The 14,022-nt window shown below is 34.8% G+C and overlaps 1 protein-coding gene and 1 non-coding gene across 2 annotated transcripts; both read left to right on the top strand.

Moving 5' to 3' along the window:
• The first annotated feature begins 4,947 nt into the window (after positions 1-4,947).
• Positions 4,948-7,343, top strand: LOC136412402 (S-adenosylmethionine synthase-like). Its single transcript, XM_066395460.1, has 3 exons — positions 4,948-5,101; positions 5,383-6,504; positions 6,856-7,343. The coding sequence occupies exons 1-3, from the start codon at positions 4,948-4,950 to the stop codon at positions 7,341-7,343; spliced, it is 1,764 nt and encodes a 587-aa protein (XP_066251557.1).
• On the top strand, positions 5,227-5,300 carry TRNAI-GAU (transfer RNA isoleucine (anticodon GAU)). Its single transcript has one exon. It is a non-coding gene; the product is annotated as a tRNA-Ile (tRNA).
• Positions 7,344-14,022: the final 6,679 nt, after the last annotated feature.

The following is a 14,022-nucleotide window of genomic DNA, read 5'->3' as shown; positions in this document are numbered from 1 at the left end:
GCTCTTTTTTTCTATATACTTGTTTTTGTAAATATTCTTTACCTAAAAGTGAGTTACTAAGAGGTTGTGGCCTTTCGAGTATCTGTAATACTTCTGTTATTTCGCCTGGCTCTAATATTGCATGTAATTGTTTATCTTGAAAGTAAACAATATTGAATACTGAGCTGAAAATATTGCAAAATGTTTCTGGATCTTGATTTTTGTATCCACTCATCACTTCAATAAATATTTTATCGAGTTTTTTTCCCCTGTGCTCAATTTGGTTATCTATCATAGCTACTCTAGCATCATTTCGTGCTTGTTTTATGGTAGATTGTTTTTCTTCTTCTGGTAGTTCTTGAGATTGCTTTTTCGATTTTTTTCTATTAGCTTTAAAATACTCTGTGTGCGAAGTAGTTTGACCTACATTCTGTTCTGCTTCTTGAGGTATTGGATTTTCTATACTACCCCCTGTCATCCGAGTAGCTTGACTACTTGGATCCATGTTTCTTTTTTCCTGGTCAAGCGCTGGAATGACACCAAATAGTATATTGTTGCTCTGTATAGAAAATTTTGGCAATTGTTGGGAAAAGAATTGTGACGTATTAAAAAGATTGGGCAGACAGAAAAAAGATCTAAACCAGAAAACGTTTTCATGCATTACAGCAACTGCTATCGAAGCGCGTGTAACTTGTTTTCCATTATTTGTTACATCGAAGCCAAATGAGCCTGTAACTGGTACGATTTGTCTATTTTGTGCATTTTTTTGGTTAGCTTCACTCTGTTCTTTTTTGTCTTCATTTTCAGTTTTTTCTGCATGTTGTAGCTTTTCATTTAGAAATAACTCGATTTGGTGCAAGTTGTCCAGGTTAATGTTTTCAACGTCTGTTTGTAGCGTTATCGTTGTGCCCTGCAGAAGGATTTGAGGCGGAGCATTATTTACAAATTCTTCTACAGTTTTATAACTGTTAGTTTTACAGTAGTTATTATATAGTTCACTGCTTTCTTTGGGCACTTTTATGTTTGCTGTAAAATTTTTTTCCCGGGAAAGGCAGATTTTGAAAAAATTAATTAAAGAGTTTATTCGAAATAATCTTATATTAAAGGTGTCTTTATCTGTTGCTGTTAGCTCAAATGAAAATTCTTGTATATTACTTTCAATACTTCTCGAGCGAATAGTACTGATCTTAATTGTTTCGCTAGAAAATGCTTTACTTATGTTTCTGGATTTTTCCTTAAAGAGCTTAGGTAAATCCTCTATTTTATACTTATTCTTAGTTTCAGTGTTACTGTTGTGCATAGTTGATACAGCAAATTCATCAACACAAAGGTAAATAAAAAAGATTAATCAGTCAATAAATTAATAATCAGAATAGGGCAATTTTTCGAATTGTTGATGATATTTAAAATTTCACTATAATGAAAGTTTAAGCCAGCGTTTTTAAGATGAATAAAGAGTTATTAGATGACATACTTTCACTTGAAGATAAAGCAGTTTCCGAAATTGAGAATGCTTCTTTTTTGCAAGATTTAGAAAAAGTTAGACTATTATATTTGGGAAAAAAGGGTGTAGTTAGAGCGTATTTTGATAACTCAAAAAAGATAGAAAATGCAGAGAAAAAGCGTGGTTTAGGCGCAGTTATTAACGCTTTACGTGATAAGATAGATCATCTTATCATGAATAGGGAAAATGTGCTAAAAACAGAAGAAATTAACTTTAAATTGCAGAACGAGGCAGTTGATATTACGTTGCCTGCGAGGCCAGAAAAAATTGGCAAGGTCCATCCACTCAGTAAGGTTCTAAATGAAGTAAAGCTTATTTTTGCACATATGGGTTTTAAAGCAGTTGATGGCCCTGACATTGAAGATGAATTTCATGTATTTGATGCACTGAATACTCCAAGTCACCATCCTGCGCGAGAGGAGCAAGATACCTTCTACTTAAAGAATAAAATAGATGATAAAAGAATGGTGCTGCGCACTCATACCTCATCTGTACAGATTAGAACCATGGAAAAAACAAAAAAATTCCCAATTAAAATAGTAGCCGCAGGTAGAGTATACAGAAACGACTTTGATGCAACTCACACCCCTATGTTCCATCAAATAGAGGGGTTATATGTCAATGAGAATGTCAATATGGGCCAGTTAAAATTTACTATTCATCACTTCCTTAATAAGTTTTTTGGAGATAAAGGGCTGAAGATACGTTTTCGTAATAGTTTTTTCCCTTTTACCGAGCCTTCTGCAGAAGTGGACATAAGTTATAAAGGTAGTAAATGGATAGAAGTACTGGGATGCGGTATCACGCATCCAAATGTATTTCAAAATGTTGGAATAGACTATACTAAATACAACGGTTTTGCGTTTGGCATTGGTATAGAAAGGCTTGCAATGCTAAAATATCAAATTAGCGACTTGAGGAGCTTTTATGACAACAAAATCAGCTGGCTTGATCATTATGGTTTTCATTTTTCATCTTTAAGATAAGTGATAAATAAAGCTCATACTTTTATCATACTTGCTGCCGGGCATGGCAGGCGGATGAATTCAGATTTGCCTAAGGTTCTGCACGAAATAGGCAATTTTTCCATGCTTCAGCATGTCATTTACAATGCAAAACAGTTAAATCCTGAAAATATTGCTGTTGTAGTTGATCAGCCTTTAATTGAAAGATTAAAGTGCTTTGAGGATATACAGTTAATTACACAAGAATCAACACTCGGCACGGGAGATGCAGTCAAAACTGCGATGAGAAACCTGAAAGAATTGCCAGATTTGAACATAGTTGTTGTGCAGTATGGAGATACTCCGCTCATAAAAAGCAGCACAATAACTAAAATGGTTAGTTATTTAGAAGGCAAGACTCTAGTTTGCCTAGGTTTTAGGGCAAGCAATAAAGAATATGGTAGGTTAATCATTGAGAATGGTTCCTTAAGAGAAATCGTAGAAGCAAAGAGTGATAAAAATAATCATGAAGAGTTTCTTGCAAATGCTGGAATAATGGTTGCATGTGCAAAGAATTTACGTGAATTGGTGGAGAAAATAGAGTGCAATAGCTCAACTCATGAATATTACTTGACCGATATAGTTTCCATTGCAGTGAAGAGTAATTTAAATGTCGGTTACGTTATTACCGGTGGAGAAGAAGCAACGGGAATAAATAACAGAAATGACCTTATAAAAGCTGAATTTTACTTTCAAGAAAATAAAAGAAAAATTTTTACCGACGCCGGAGTAACGCTTGTTGCGCCGGAAACTGTTTTCTGTTCTCTTGATACGCAAATTGCCAGAGACTCAGTTATTTACCCATATGTTTTTTTCGGCCCTGGAGTACAAATAGAGTCTAGTGCAAGAATACTGTCATTTTCGCATTTGGAGAACTGCTTAATTAAAGGTGGTGCTGAGGTCGGTCCATTTACCAGAATACGCGGAAACACAACAATTGGTAATAAGGCAAAAATAGGAAATTTTGTGGAAGTGAAAACAAGTGAAGTTGGTCAAAACACTAGAATAAAACACTTAAGTTATATAGGAAATGCTAAAGTAGGGCAGGAGAGTAATATAGGAGCAGGCACTATTGTTTGTAATTATGATGGGAAAAATAAACATGAAACGAATATAGGGAGCAATTGCTTTGTTGGCGCCAATAGCTCACTAATTGCGCCGCTTAATATTCATGATGAATCTGTAATTGCAGCAGGTAGTGTTATAGTTGAGGATGTACCAGAAAAAAGCCTTGCAATAGCAAGGGAAAAGCAGGTGATTAAGAGAATAAAGTAATTCGCTGTAATTATATTAGACTTCTTGCATTACCTCCCAGACCACAACTGTCATTCAATAGAAACAAAAAAAAATTGCTTTACAAACTTCGCCAGCCCCCTTATTATAGTATTAAGGGTATTTTTGACTCAAAACTTGTTTTTGATCTGTGCAGGTTCAATGACAAAATTCAGTAAAAAACTCAGGGTATCTTTTGGCGGATTACATAAAATTATAGCTGCTGCATGTCTTTTAAATTTTTTCTACATTCAGCCAAACCGCGCTTAAACTAAGCGTCAGCACATTATTATAGCGCCAATTTAAAGTATTAGAGGGTCAAAACCAGCACCACGGGGTTTCTTTTGCCTTTTTTTTCATTTGGTAAATTTCTTAAATATTTATGGCTAAACGACAACCGTCATCCCGCTGCTTGTGAGCGGGATCTAGAGATACCGCGAATGAATCGCGGTATGAAGGTTAAGTATCCCGCTACGTGTTAACGGATGAGATACCGCGAATGAATCGCAGTATGACGTAGAGTTAGCGTTAGCCATAACACAACACTTTTATACTCACCAACTCAGTATCCAACCTGGATCCCAGTGCCCAGACACTGGGATGACAGGAGAAGGAGGCTACTTAGATGACAGGGAGGGGCTACTTGAATGACGGTTCTTATCGTCGGTAAACTTAGAGCTATAATAACTATTTGCCTTTTTTCTGCTTAGGTTATGCAAGAAGTCTACTGTCTGAGAAAAAGTAGATAAAGGGTGAAGAAAGATAGAAGTGTTTAAATAGCTCAAAAAGAACGTTAAGTCATGCTTTTTATTTATATTGACATCGTATATGACATCGTTTACGATTAAAGTTAATAACAATAATTTATATTTATCATGTTTGCAGTAATTGAGACTGGTGGAAAGCAATATTTAGTAAAAGAAGGTAGTATAATAAAGGTAGAGAAGTTAGAAGCTGAAGAAAAAAAAGAGGTGGAAATCAATAAGGTGATTTGTATTTCAAATAATGGCTTATCTTATTCATCTAATGCTACTGTTAAAGCTGAAGTGTTGGAGCAGTGCAGGGGGGAAAAAATTATAATCTTTAAGAAGAAAAGAAGAAAAAATTACCGTAGGAAAACTGGTCATAGGCAGTATATAACTGTTCTTCGTATAAATGAAATTAGTCTTCAAAAGTAAGAGGTAAGATATGGCAACTAAAAAATCAGGTGGTAGTTCCTGTAATGGTAGAGATTCAGCGGGTCGTAGGTTAGGAATAAAGAAGAATGGGAAGGTTATTCCTGGTAACATAATTGTGCGCCAAAGAGGCACAAAATTCCATCCTGGGAAGAATGTTGGTATAGGTAAAGATCATACGATTTTTGCCAAAGTAGAAGGCTGGGTCAGTTTTAGAAGGTCAGCAAATAAAAAGACTTTTATTGATATCGTGTCTACAGATAATATGAAAGCTTCAGCTTGAATAAATCATGGGTCTGTAGCTCAGGTGGTTAGAGCGCACGCCTGATAAGCGTGAGGTCGGAGGTTCAACTCTTCCCAGACCCACCATTTAGTAGTTACTAACTGTGTTTTCTATAGCGGTTTTGATATTGTATAAGCAAAAACATGAGTTTGTATAAAAATTTAGTAACCAGTGAATCAGTTGCGGCTGGTCATCCAGATAAAGTAGCAGATCAAATTTCAGATGCAATACTTGATAAATACCTTTTTACTGATCCTTTTGCGCGAGCTGCAATAGAGACTTTAGTCACCAAAGATAACGTTATTATAGCTGGGGAAGTGTTTGGGCCTAACATTAAGAATAGCAAGATTAAAAGTATTGTACGGAATACAATAAAAGATATTGGTTATGAGCATGATGGTTTCCACTGGAAAAAAGTGAAGGTAAATATATTGCTGCATGAGCAATCAAATGACATTGCAATAGGGTTGGATCAAGGTGCTGGGGATCAGGGCATAATGTATGGCTATGCAACAATAGAGACAGAAAACCTTATGCCGGCACCCATTTTTTATGCACACTCGATTCTGAAAAATATCATGAGTGCAGTTAAAGAAGCAAAACTTGGTCCAGATGCAAAGTCACAAATCACTTTGGCATATGAGAATAACCTTCCAGTACGTGCTGAAAGTATTATTGTCTCAATACAGCACCCTGAGGATTTGGATCAATCAAAAGTAAAAGAAATAATTTACCCTTACATAGTTTCATCTTTACCTGAAGGATGGATGTGTTCTGAGGAAAATCTCTTAGTCAATCCAACTGGTAGATTTGTTATTGGTGGACCAGTTGGTGACTGTGGATTAACCGGACGAAAAATTATGGTTGATACTTATGGAGGTTATATTCCACACGGTGGAGGGGCATTTTCCGGAAAAGATGCAACTAAAGTTGATAGATCTGCAGCTTATATGGCAAGATACCTTGCTAAAAATATTGTCTTTGCAGGTTTGGCTGAACGTTGTCTTGTGCAGCTTTCTTATGCAATTGGTGTATCAAAACCTACTTCATTCTATATTGATACATTTGGTGCGAATAAGGTAGGGGAAAGAGTAATTAAAAAGTTTATCGAGAATAATATAGATTTATCAACAAAAGGCATAATCAAGCATTTATCGCTTAATTGCCCTATATATAAACGTACAGCCTGTTATGGACATTTTGGTAAAGAGTCAGAAAGTGACGGTGGATTTTCTTGGGAAAGCATGAACTTGTCTGCTGATCTTCGTAGAGAATTCAATATAGAAGGTAATAGTAAAATCTCTTTAGATTGCTAAAATTTTTGATTTACAGTCCCATATTTATATACTAGCTTATTGTTAAAGCATAGCACGCTTTTTCATAATAATTATATCATATTAGTAATAATTTTTATATTCAATTTTTATTGTGAGGCTTATAAAGTGTATAACGAAATAGAAGGAGAACTGTACAACGTAATTGTAAAAGAGTTTTCTGATCTTATTGATAAAATAAAAGAACACCCTTTTAATGTTGAATTGATAAATAATACATTAGATTATGAAAAATTCAAATTCTACCTTCAGCAGGATTCTCTGTATTGTATAGATTGCGCTCGTGCTTTTTTAATTGTTGCAGCTAGAGTTGATGATATTGAAATGATGAGTAGTTTAATCAATTTGGCACAAGGAGCATTTTATGTTCGAGAACAGTATAAAAAATATTTTGAAGATTGTGATCTATCTGATGATCACAAAAAGTCAAGAGCTTGTTCTGCCTTTACTGACTTTTTCATGAGTGCCACATATCACAATTCTGTTAATGAAGCTTTAGTAGCATCTTATTCTTGCTTTAACATATACCAAATCGTTATACGCCATATGGTAAATGAGATAACAACTAAAGGGGTTAAAAATAACAAATACAAAGAGTGGATCAACATTTATAGTAGCGAAACAGTAAATGCTGTAATTGATGAGGTTACTGATATTACAAATAAGCTATATAAAAAAGCTAGTGACTGTGAAAAAAAGAGGATGTATGAGTTTTTTAAGAAAGGGCTGAAATTAGAAATAATGTTTTGGGATGAGGCATATTACTCTAATATATCTAGCAAAGAATATTAGCAGCGGATTATTTACGTTAACTTGATCTTTTATCGGTAACTACAATGTTCAGTGGCATAATTAGGAGCTGTTACGGGTCAAATCTTTTAAAGGATATAATTGAGCATCCTTTTAATGTTGAGTTAGCGAATAATACCCTAAATATAGAGAACTTCAAGTTCTATGCTCAACAAAAGACGTTGTTCTTAGGTGATTATATTCGTACCACCTTAATTACTGCATCCAGAATGGAAGATTATAGTAGTATTATCTCGCTTGCTGAAGTAGCCCAAAGAGTAGTGACTGTTAATAGAATGCTATATGACTACTACTTTACTATGTACGGTATAAGTCGTGGAAAGAAATCTCTTGAGTGTTTTAATTTCACTAATTTTCTTTTATCCATCTCGTATAGTAATACCTATGAGGCTATGACGGTTTTGTATTCTTGCATGTTTATATACGAGACTGTCGTTGATAGCATGAAAAATAGATTCAAGAAAAATAATAGATATAGGGATTGGTTTGATTTTTGTTACAGTGATTCAGTAAAGTCTGGATGCATTATTTTAGAAAATATTGTTGATGGATATTGCAGCAAAGCAAGAGAAAATGAAAAGAGCAGAATGCTTGAGTTGTTTAGAATAACTGCACAATTTGTGTTAGATTTTTTGAACGGTGCACATAATTTTTCAAGATTCAATCAATTTCCTAAGGAACATTGACAATTTTAAGCTAATTTGTATCCTTAATAAGTATTTTTTAAAATGCTATGAAAAGTAAAGAACATGATTTTCATTTAGTGGATCCAAGCCCTTGGCCAATTGCTGTATCAGCAGCAATTCTTATTCTTGCACTTGGATTAGTTGGCGCGCTTCATAAACAAATTGTCGGAATGTTTTGTTTAGTTTTGGGAATCTCCGCAGTATCAGGGGTGCTGTTTTATTGGTGGAGAGATGTAATAAGGGAGGCCATTTATGACAAATGTCACACTGCCATTGTAAAACATGGACTCAAATTTGCAATGTACTTGTTTATTCTCTCGGAAGTCATATTTTTTATAGTGTTCTTTTGTTCATTCTTTAAAGCCTGGCTTGATCCAGTTTTTTTATTTGAGGCGTTTTCTCCTGCAAAAAAAGTTGAATGGCCCCCTGAGGGAATTTTGCCACCTGATCCGTGGTCACTACCATTCATGAATACATTAATATTATTGCTTTCTGGTACAACAATTACTTGGGCAAATCACTCTTTACTTAAAAATGATAAAAAGAGCATGATTAAAATGCTGTCCATAACTATATTGCTTGGAGTTTTTTTTATAATAGTGCAAGCAATAGAGTATCATGAAGCGAGTTTTTCTCTACAAGAAACAGGAGAAAAGCTTATTTATACATCCAATTTTTATATGATTACCGGGTTTCACTGCGCACACGTTATAATAGGAATAATATTTTTATCAGTGTGTTTATTTAGAGCACGGAAAGGCCAATTTACACTTCAGGACCATTTGTGCTTTGAGTTTGCCTCCTGGTATTGGCACTTTGTAGATGTAGTCTGGATATTTTTATTTTTGTTTGTCTATTGGTTAAGCGTTTATTAAGTGGTTAAAATAATAGGTCTAGATCCAGGAATAAGCAAGACTGGGTGGGCCATTATCAGCCTGAACGAAAAAAATAATATTGAATTTTTGGGCGGCGGTACCATATCAACTGATGGTAAATTGGGTACAGGTGAACGCCTACATATAATTTTTGAACAATTAAAGAAAGTAATTTCCCTATACTCTCCGAATGAAGCTGCGGTGGAGAAAATTTTTGTTAATAAAAATCCTAAATCTTCACTAACTTTAGGATATGCAAGAGGGGTTGTAATTTTAGCGTTAAAAATAACAAAGCTAACTATGAATGAATATGATGCAAACTATGTAAAAAAAAGCATTACCGGAAATGGCCATGCTGATAAGGATCAGATTATATTTATGGTGAAGCAAATAGTTAAAAATTTGAGTATAAAATGCCACCATGCTGCTGACGCTCTTGCTGTAGCAATTTGTCATGCTTATACAAAAGGTTCTTGTTTTGTTGAGTAACTTTTATATGGGATTCAGTTTGAAGATTTCCAGATCTGGAAAAACTATTTGATTGTATTTATCTTGTCTAACGTTCGTTGCAAAATAATACATGCGGAGATTTTATCATCTATTTTTTTCGATTTTGTGATTGATATTCCAGTAATTTTTAGTGTATGAGTTGCGATAGATGTTGAGAAGCTTTCGTCTTGTAAGTATATATTTACTTTATATTTTTTTATTATTTTATTTGCGAATTGGATTATAGTTTTACACCATTTAGTTTCTTGCTCGTCCATTTTTAATGGTAGTCCTATTACCATTGATCCAGATTCATTTTCTTTGAATATTCTATGCAGATAACCTAAATCTTTGCTCATATTTTTTCTGTGATATATGCTATGAGCTGTGGCTATGAGCTGTGTTTTATCGCTAAATGCTATGCCTATTTGCTTTTCTCCCATGTCAAGGCACATTATGCGCTTATCTTTTGGAATAGACTTTAGAAACTCATCTGGATTTCTATGTAGCATCTATTAGACTTCCTTTAAAGTGACCTTACCAAAAAAGTGGAGAGAAAGTTAAGAAAATTTTTTACAAAAAGAATAATGAATCAAATTGCTCAGGAATGCAATAGACTTCTTGCATAACCCAAACTAAGTAGAAAAAAGGTATCATCTAAGTAGCTGACACTGGTTTCCATCCAAAAGGGCAGTGCCCCTATGATGTCATTCCAGTGCTTGACACTGGAATCCAGACTTTAATTGTTATACTTGTAAATAAGTCTGGTGAGAATAAACGTTCATCTCAAAATGCAGTATTTTTGTTGAAATAGCTCAACTGGATTCCAGCGTCACGCGCTGGAATGACACCTTTGTGTTTGCATAGCTGTACGAACATTGTGATTTGAGAGCAATCTCCACAAGGGAGGATGTCATTCCAGTGCCCAGACACTGGAATCCAGGAAAAAGAATGGTGTCATCCAAGTAGCTGACACTGGGATCCAGAAGACTTAATTTCAACCAAGTGACTGCATAATAAAGGCTGGATCCCAGTGCTTGGCACTGGAATGACAGCAATCCTACGTCATACCGCGATTCATTCGCGGTATCTCGGCCGCTAACAAGTAGCGGGATGACGGTTATCGTTTAGCTATAAATATTTAAGAAATTTACCAAATAAAAAAAAAGGCAAAAGAAGCCCTAGTCGTTGTCTATTTTCAGTATTGGCGTTTTTTAAGTCTTAAACACTGCAATTTAGCTGCTTTTAAATGCAACTCACCTTAGTTTGAATGTTTAAGAAATTTACTAAGCAGAAAAAAAGGCAAAAGAAATCCCGTATTAGCTAGTTGTCACTCTCTAATCCTGCAAATTGGCGTACTATACTGTCTTAAACTACTTATAAGCGTATTTCAGCTTGTGTAGGTAAAAACCCAGAAATTTGATAAAGACATAAGGTGCACATAGTGCAAAAAATTAAACATGAGACGCCAAATACATTGAGTTTTTTTGTCATTTAATCTGTACAGAGAAGATAAATAAATAGCTTCAGTTTCATGATAAAGGGGCTGGCGAAGGGTGTCAAGTAAGTTTTGCATTTAATCTGTTTCTATGGGTAGAACAATCTGCATACCACTTAGCTAACATGAGTTTTGTTTTGACTTTTTGTGCTAATTTTGCAGAATATTAAGATTATCATTTAAATAAAATACATGACGAAAGAGGATTGGGAAGCGGTAATTGGGCTTGAGGTACACGCTCAAGTTTCTTCTAATACGAAGCTATTTTCTAGCTCATCAACGGAGTTTGGTGCTGAGCATAACACTCAAGTTTCTCTAGTTGATGCGGCAATGCCAGGTACGCTGCCAATACTAAATTATTACTGCATAGAGCAAGTAATACGCACCGGTCTTGCACTTTCTGCAGAAATTAATAAGTGTTCTTACTTTGATCGGAAAAATTATTTTTATCCTGATTTACCACAAGGTTACCAGATAACTCAGTTTTTTGAGCCAATAGTTAAAAACGGTAGAGTATTTATCAACGACAATGAAAAAGAAATAAGAATTGCGAGAATTCATTTAGAGCAAGATGCAGGAAAGAGCGTTCATGAGGAAAGCAAAACTTATGTAGATTTAAATCGTGCAGGGGTTGCTTTAATGGAAATTGTTTCAGAACCAGATCTCCGTTCATCTGCGGAAGCTGCAGAATGCATGAAAAAATTGAGGCAGATTTTGCGTTACATTGGTTCGTGTGATGGTGATATGGAAAAGGGATCACTTCGTTGTGATGCAAATGTTTCTGTCCGCCTAAAAGGCAGTAGCACATTTGGCACTCGTTGTGAGATAAAAAATCTGAACTCGATACGTTATATTGTGCAAGCTATAGACTATGAAATACAAAGACAAATTGAAATTTTAGAAGGTGGGGAAGAAATAAGTCAAGATACCTTATTGTTTGACGTTGCTTCGGGAAAAACAAAAGTGATGCGAAACAAAGAAGATGCAAGTGACTATAGATACTTCCCTGAGCCTGATTTATTACCTGTTGAGGTAAGCCAGGAGAAAATTGATTTAATTCAATCATCTTTGCCTGAGTTGCCAAAGCAGAAAAAGCAGCGATACATTGAAAAATTAGGTATCAACGAATACGATGCAAACGTCATTACTTCCGATAAGGCGATTGCTGATTACTTTGAGGAATTGATAAAAAAACATGATTCAAAGCTCGCGGTCACCTGGTTAACTGTAGAGCTTTTCGGTCATTTAAATAAAGCAAATATTGATATTGTGAGCTCCCCAATCAAAGCAAATGCTTTGTCCGAACTCTTAGATTTTATCGTTGATGGAACAATCTCTGCTAAACTTGGTAAACAAGTTTTTGATATTATGTTTGAAACTGGCAAACCTGCATCTCTCATCATAGAAGAGCAGGACCTAAAGCAAATAACCGATAGAGGTCAAATATCAGAAGTTATCGACACAATCATCAATAGCAACCAAGATAAAGTTCAAGAATACAAAAGCGGTAAAACAAAATTATATGGTTTCTTTGTTGGTGAAGTCATGAAATTCACCAAGGGAAAAGCCAGCCCTGATGTTGTGAATTCAATTTTGAGTGAGAGATTAAGTAATTAGTCACATTTTTTTATTTACATAACAGCACATCTCGTAGATATTCCAAGGTCTTTGTTACGATATCTGTATATCATGACATATAACTTTTTTACCATTTGTTGGTACTATTTTTAAAATTATGTGAGGTTGAGGATGCCTGAAACTTATCCTGCTTGGGGAAGAAAGCGGTCTCTTCATGGTGATATCTACCAACTAAAGTGGGTAATGCTGCTTCTCAAACGTGCAGTAGATGTTGAATATTCTTTCCGTTTAGCTACAGAAATGGAATCAGCTACGGGTTTTGATGATATTGTTTTTCAGGATAGGAAAAATGAAAAAATAGTACATAGGTTTATACAAAACAAACACAAGCAAAATGAATGCGAAAAAATCGGTGTAGGTAAATTGCTTTCAAAAAATAAAAGTGGTGAATTTAGCGTTCCAAAATATTTTGTTTCCTATCTAAAGATTAAAATTAATCCAGATTTTGCAGATGGTGACCTAAAGGACTTTACTATCTGTACTAATATCGGTTTCGATCTAGCTCAAAGTACAACACAAAATACAATAAAAAAGTTGAAAGCAAAAACTTCGGGACCAAACAAGGGAATAGAAATTGCAGTTGAAGTAATAAGCACTAGTGATATTTTTTTTAAATACGGCGGTACGAGATACAAGTTCTCTTGTACTCACGATAACATGATTTCAATAGTGCAACCGGCATTTAAGAGTGCTGTAAAAGAAGCAATAGAAGAATTGGAAAAGGAGATAAAAGAACTTCAAGGTAAATCAGATCAAAACTCAAAAAGAAAATTGGAAAGAAATCAGGTATGGCAACGTGAGTTTGAGCGAATGACAAATGAAGGCAAGTTAGAAGAGAATATAAGGGAATTTTTTGATAAATTAGTATTTGCAGTAAATCAACCTAACGAGATAAAACCAGCGGAAATCATTGAGAATGAGTTAGGCAAAGAATTTAATAATATCGATAAAAAGAACGTTTATGGTCGCTTTCTGGTAGAAGTTCTGGATTGGATGAAAGCAAGAGAGGGAAAGTTTCTATCACATGAAGAAATAAATGAGTTTTTTGAAAAAATAAGAGAGGAAATTTTAGGAGCGGTATGGTTTGATGTAAGAGGTCCAGTCAGACTATTTACAGGAAGAGATGAGGAATTGGGAATGCTACATGATTCGCTACAACGCAATCCCAAAGGTGCTGTAATTTCATACATAACGTCTATTAGTGGTCCTGGGGGGATGGGAAAAAGCCAGTTAGCTAGAAAATATGCTTGTAAATATAGAAGATATTATGACGACAATGTTATATGGATAGACGCTGAAAACTTTGAAGCTATGAAAGATTCTTTCTTAAGGTTAGCTAGAAATAGATTAGGTATTTCCCCTAAAGATAAGTATGGAAACGACAAAACGATAGAAACTATTGTTAGAGAAGTATATGCTTTCTTCGCAAGAAGGAGGAGCCTGTTCATTTTCGATAACGTTCAAGAGTACAAAAA

Source organism: Euwallacea similis, chromosome 12 (assembly GCF_039881205.1).
Source record: "Euwallacea similis isolate ESF13 chromosome 12, ESF131.1, whole genome shotgun sequence".
NCBI lineage: Eukaryota > Metazoa > Arthropoda > Insecta > Coleoptera > Curculionidae > Euwallacea > Euwallacea similis.
This window is presented reverse-complemented; position numbering and strand designations above follow the sequence as displayed.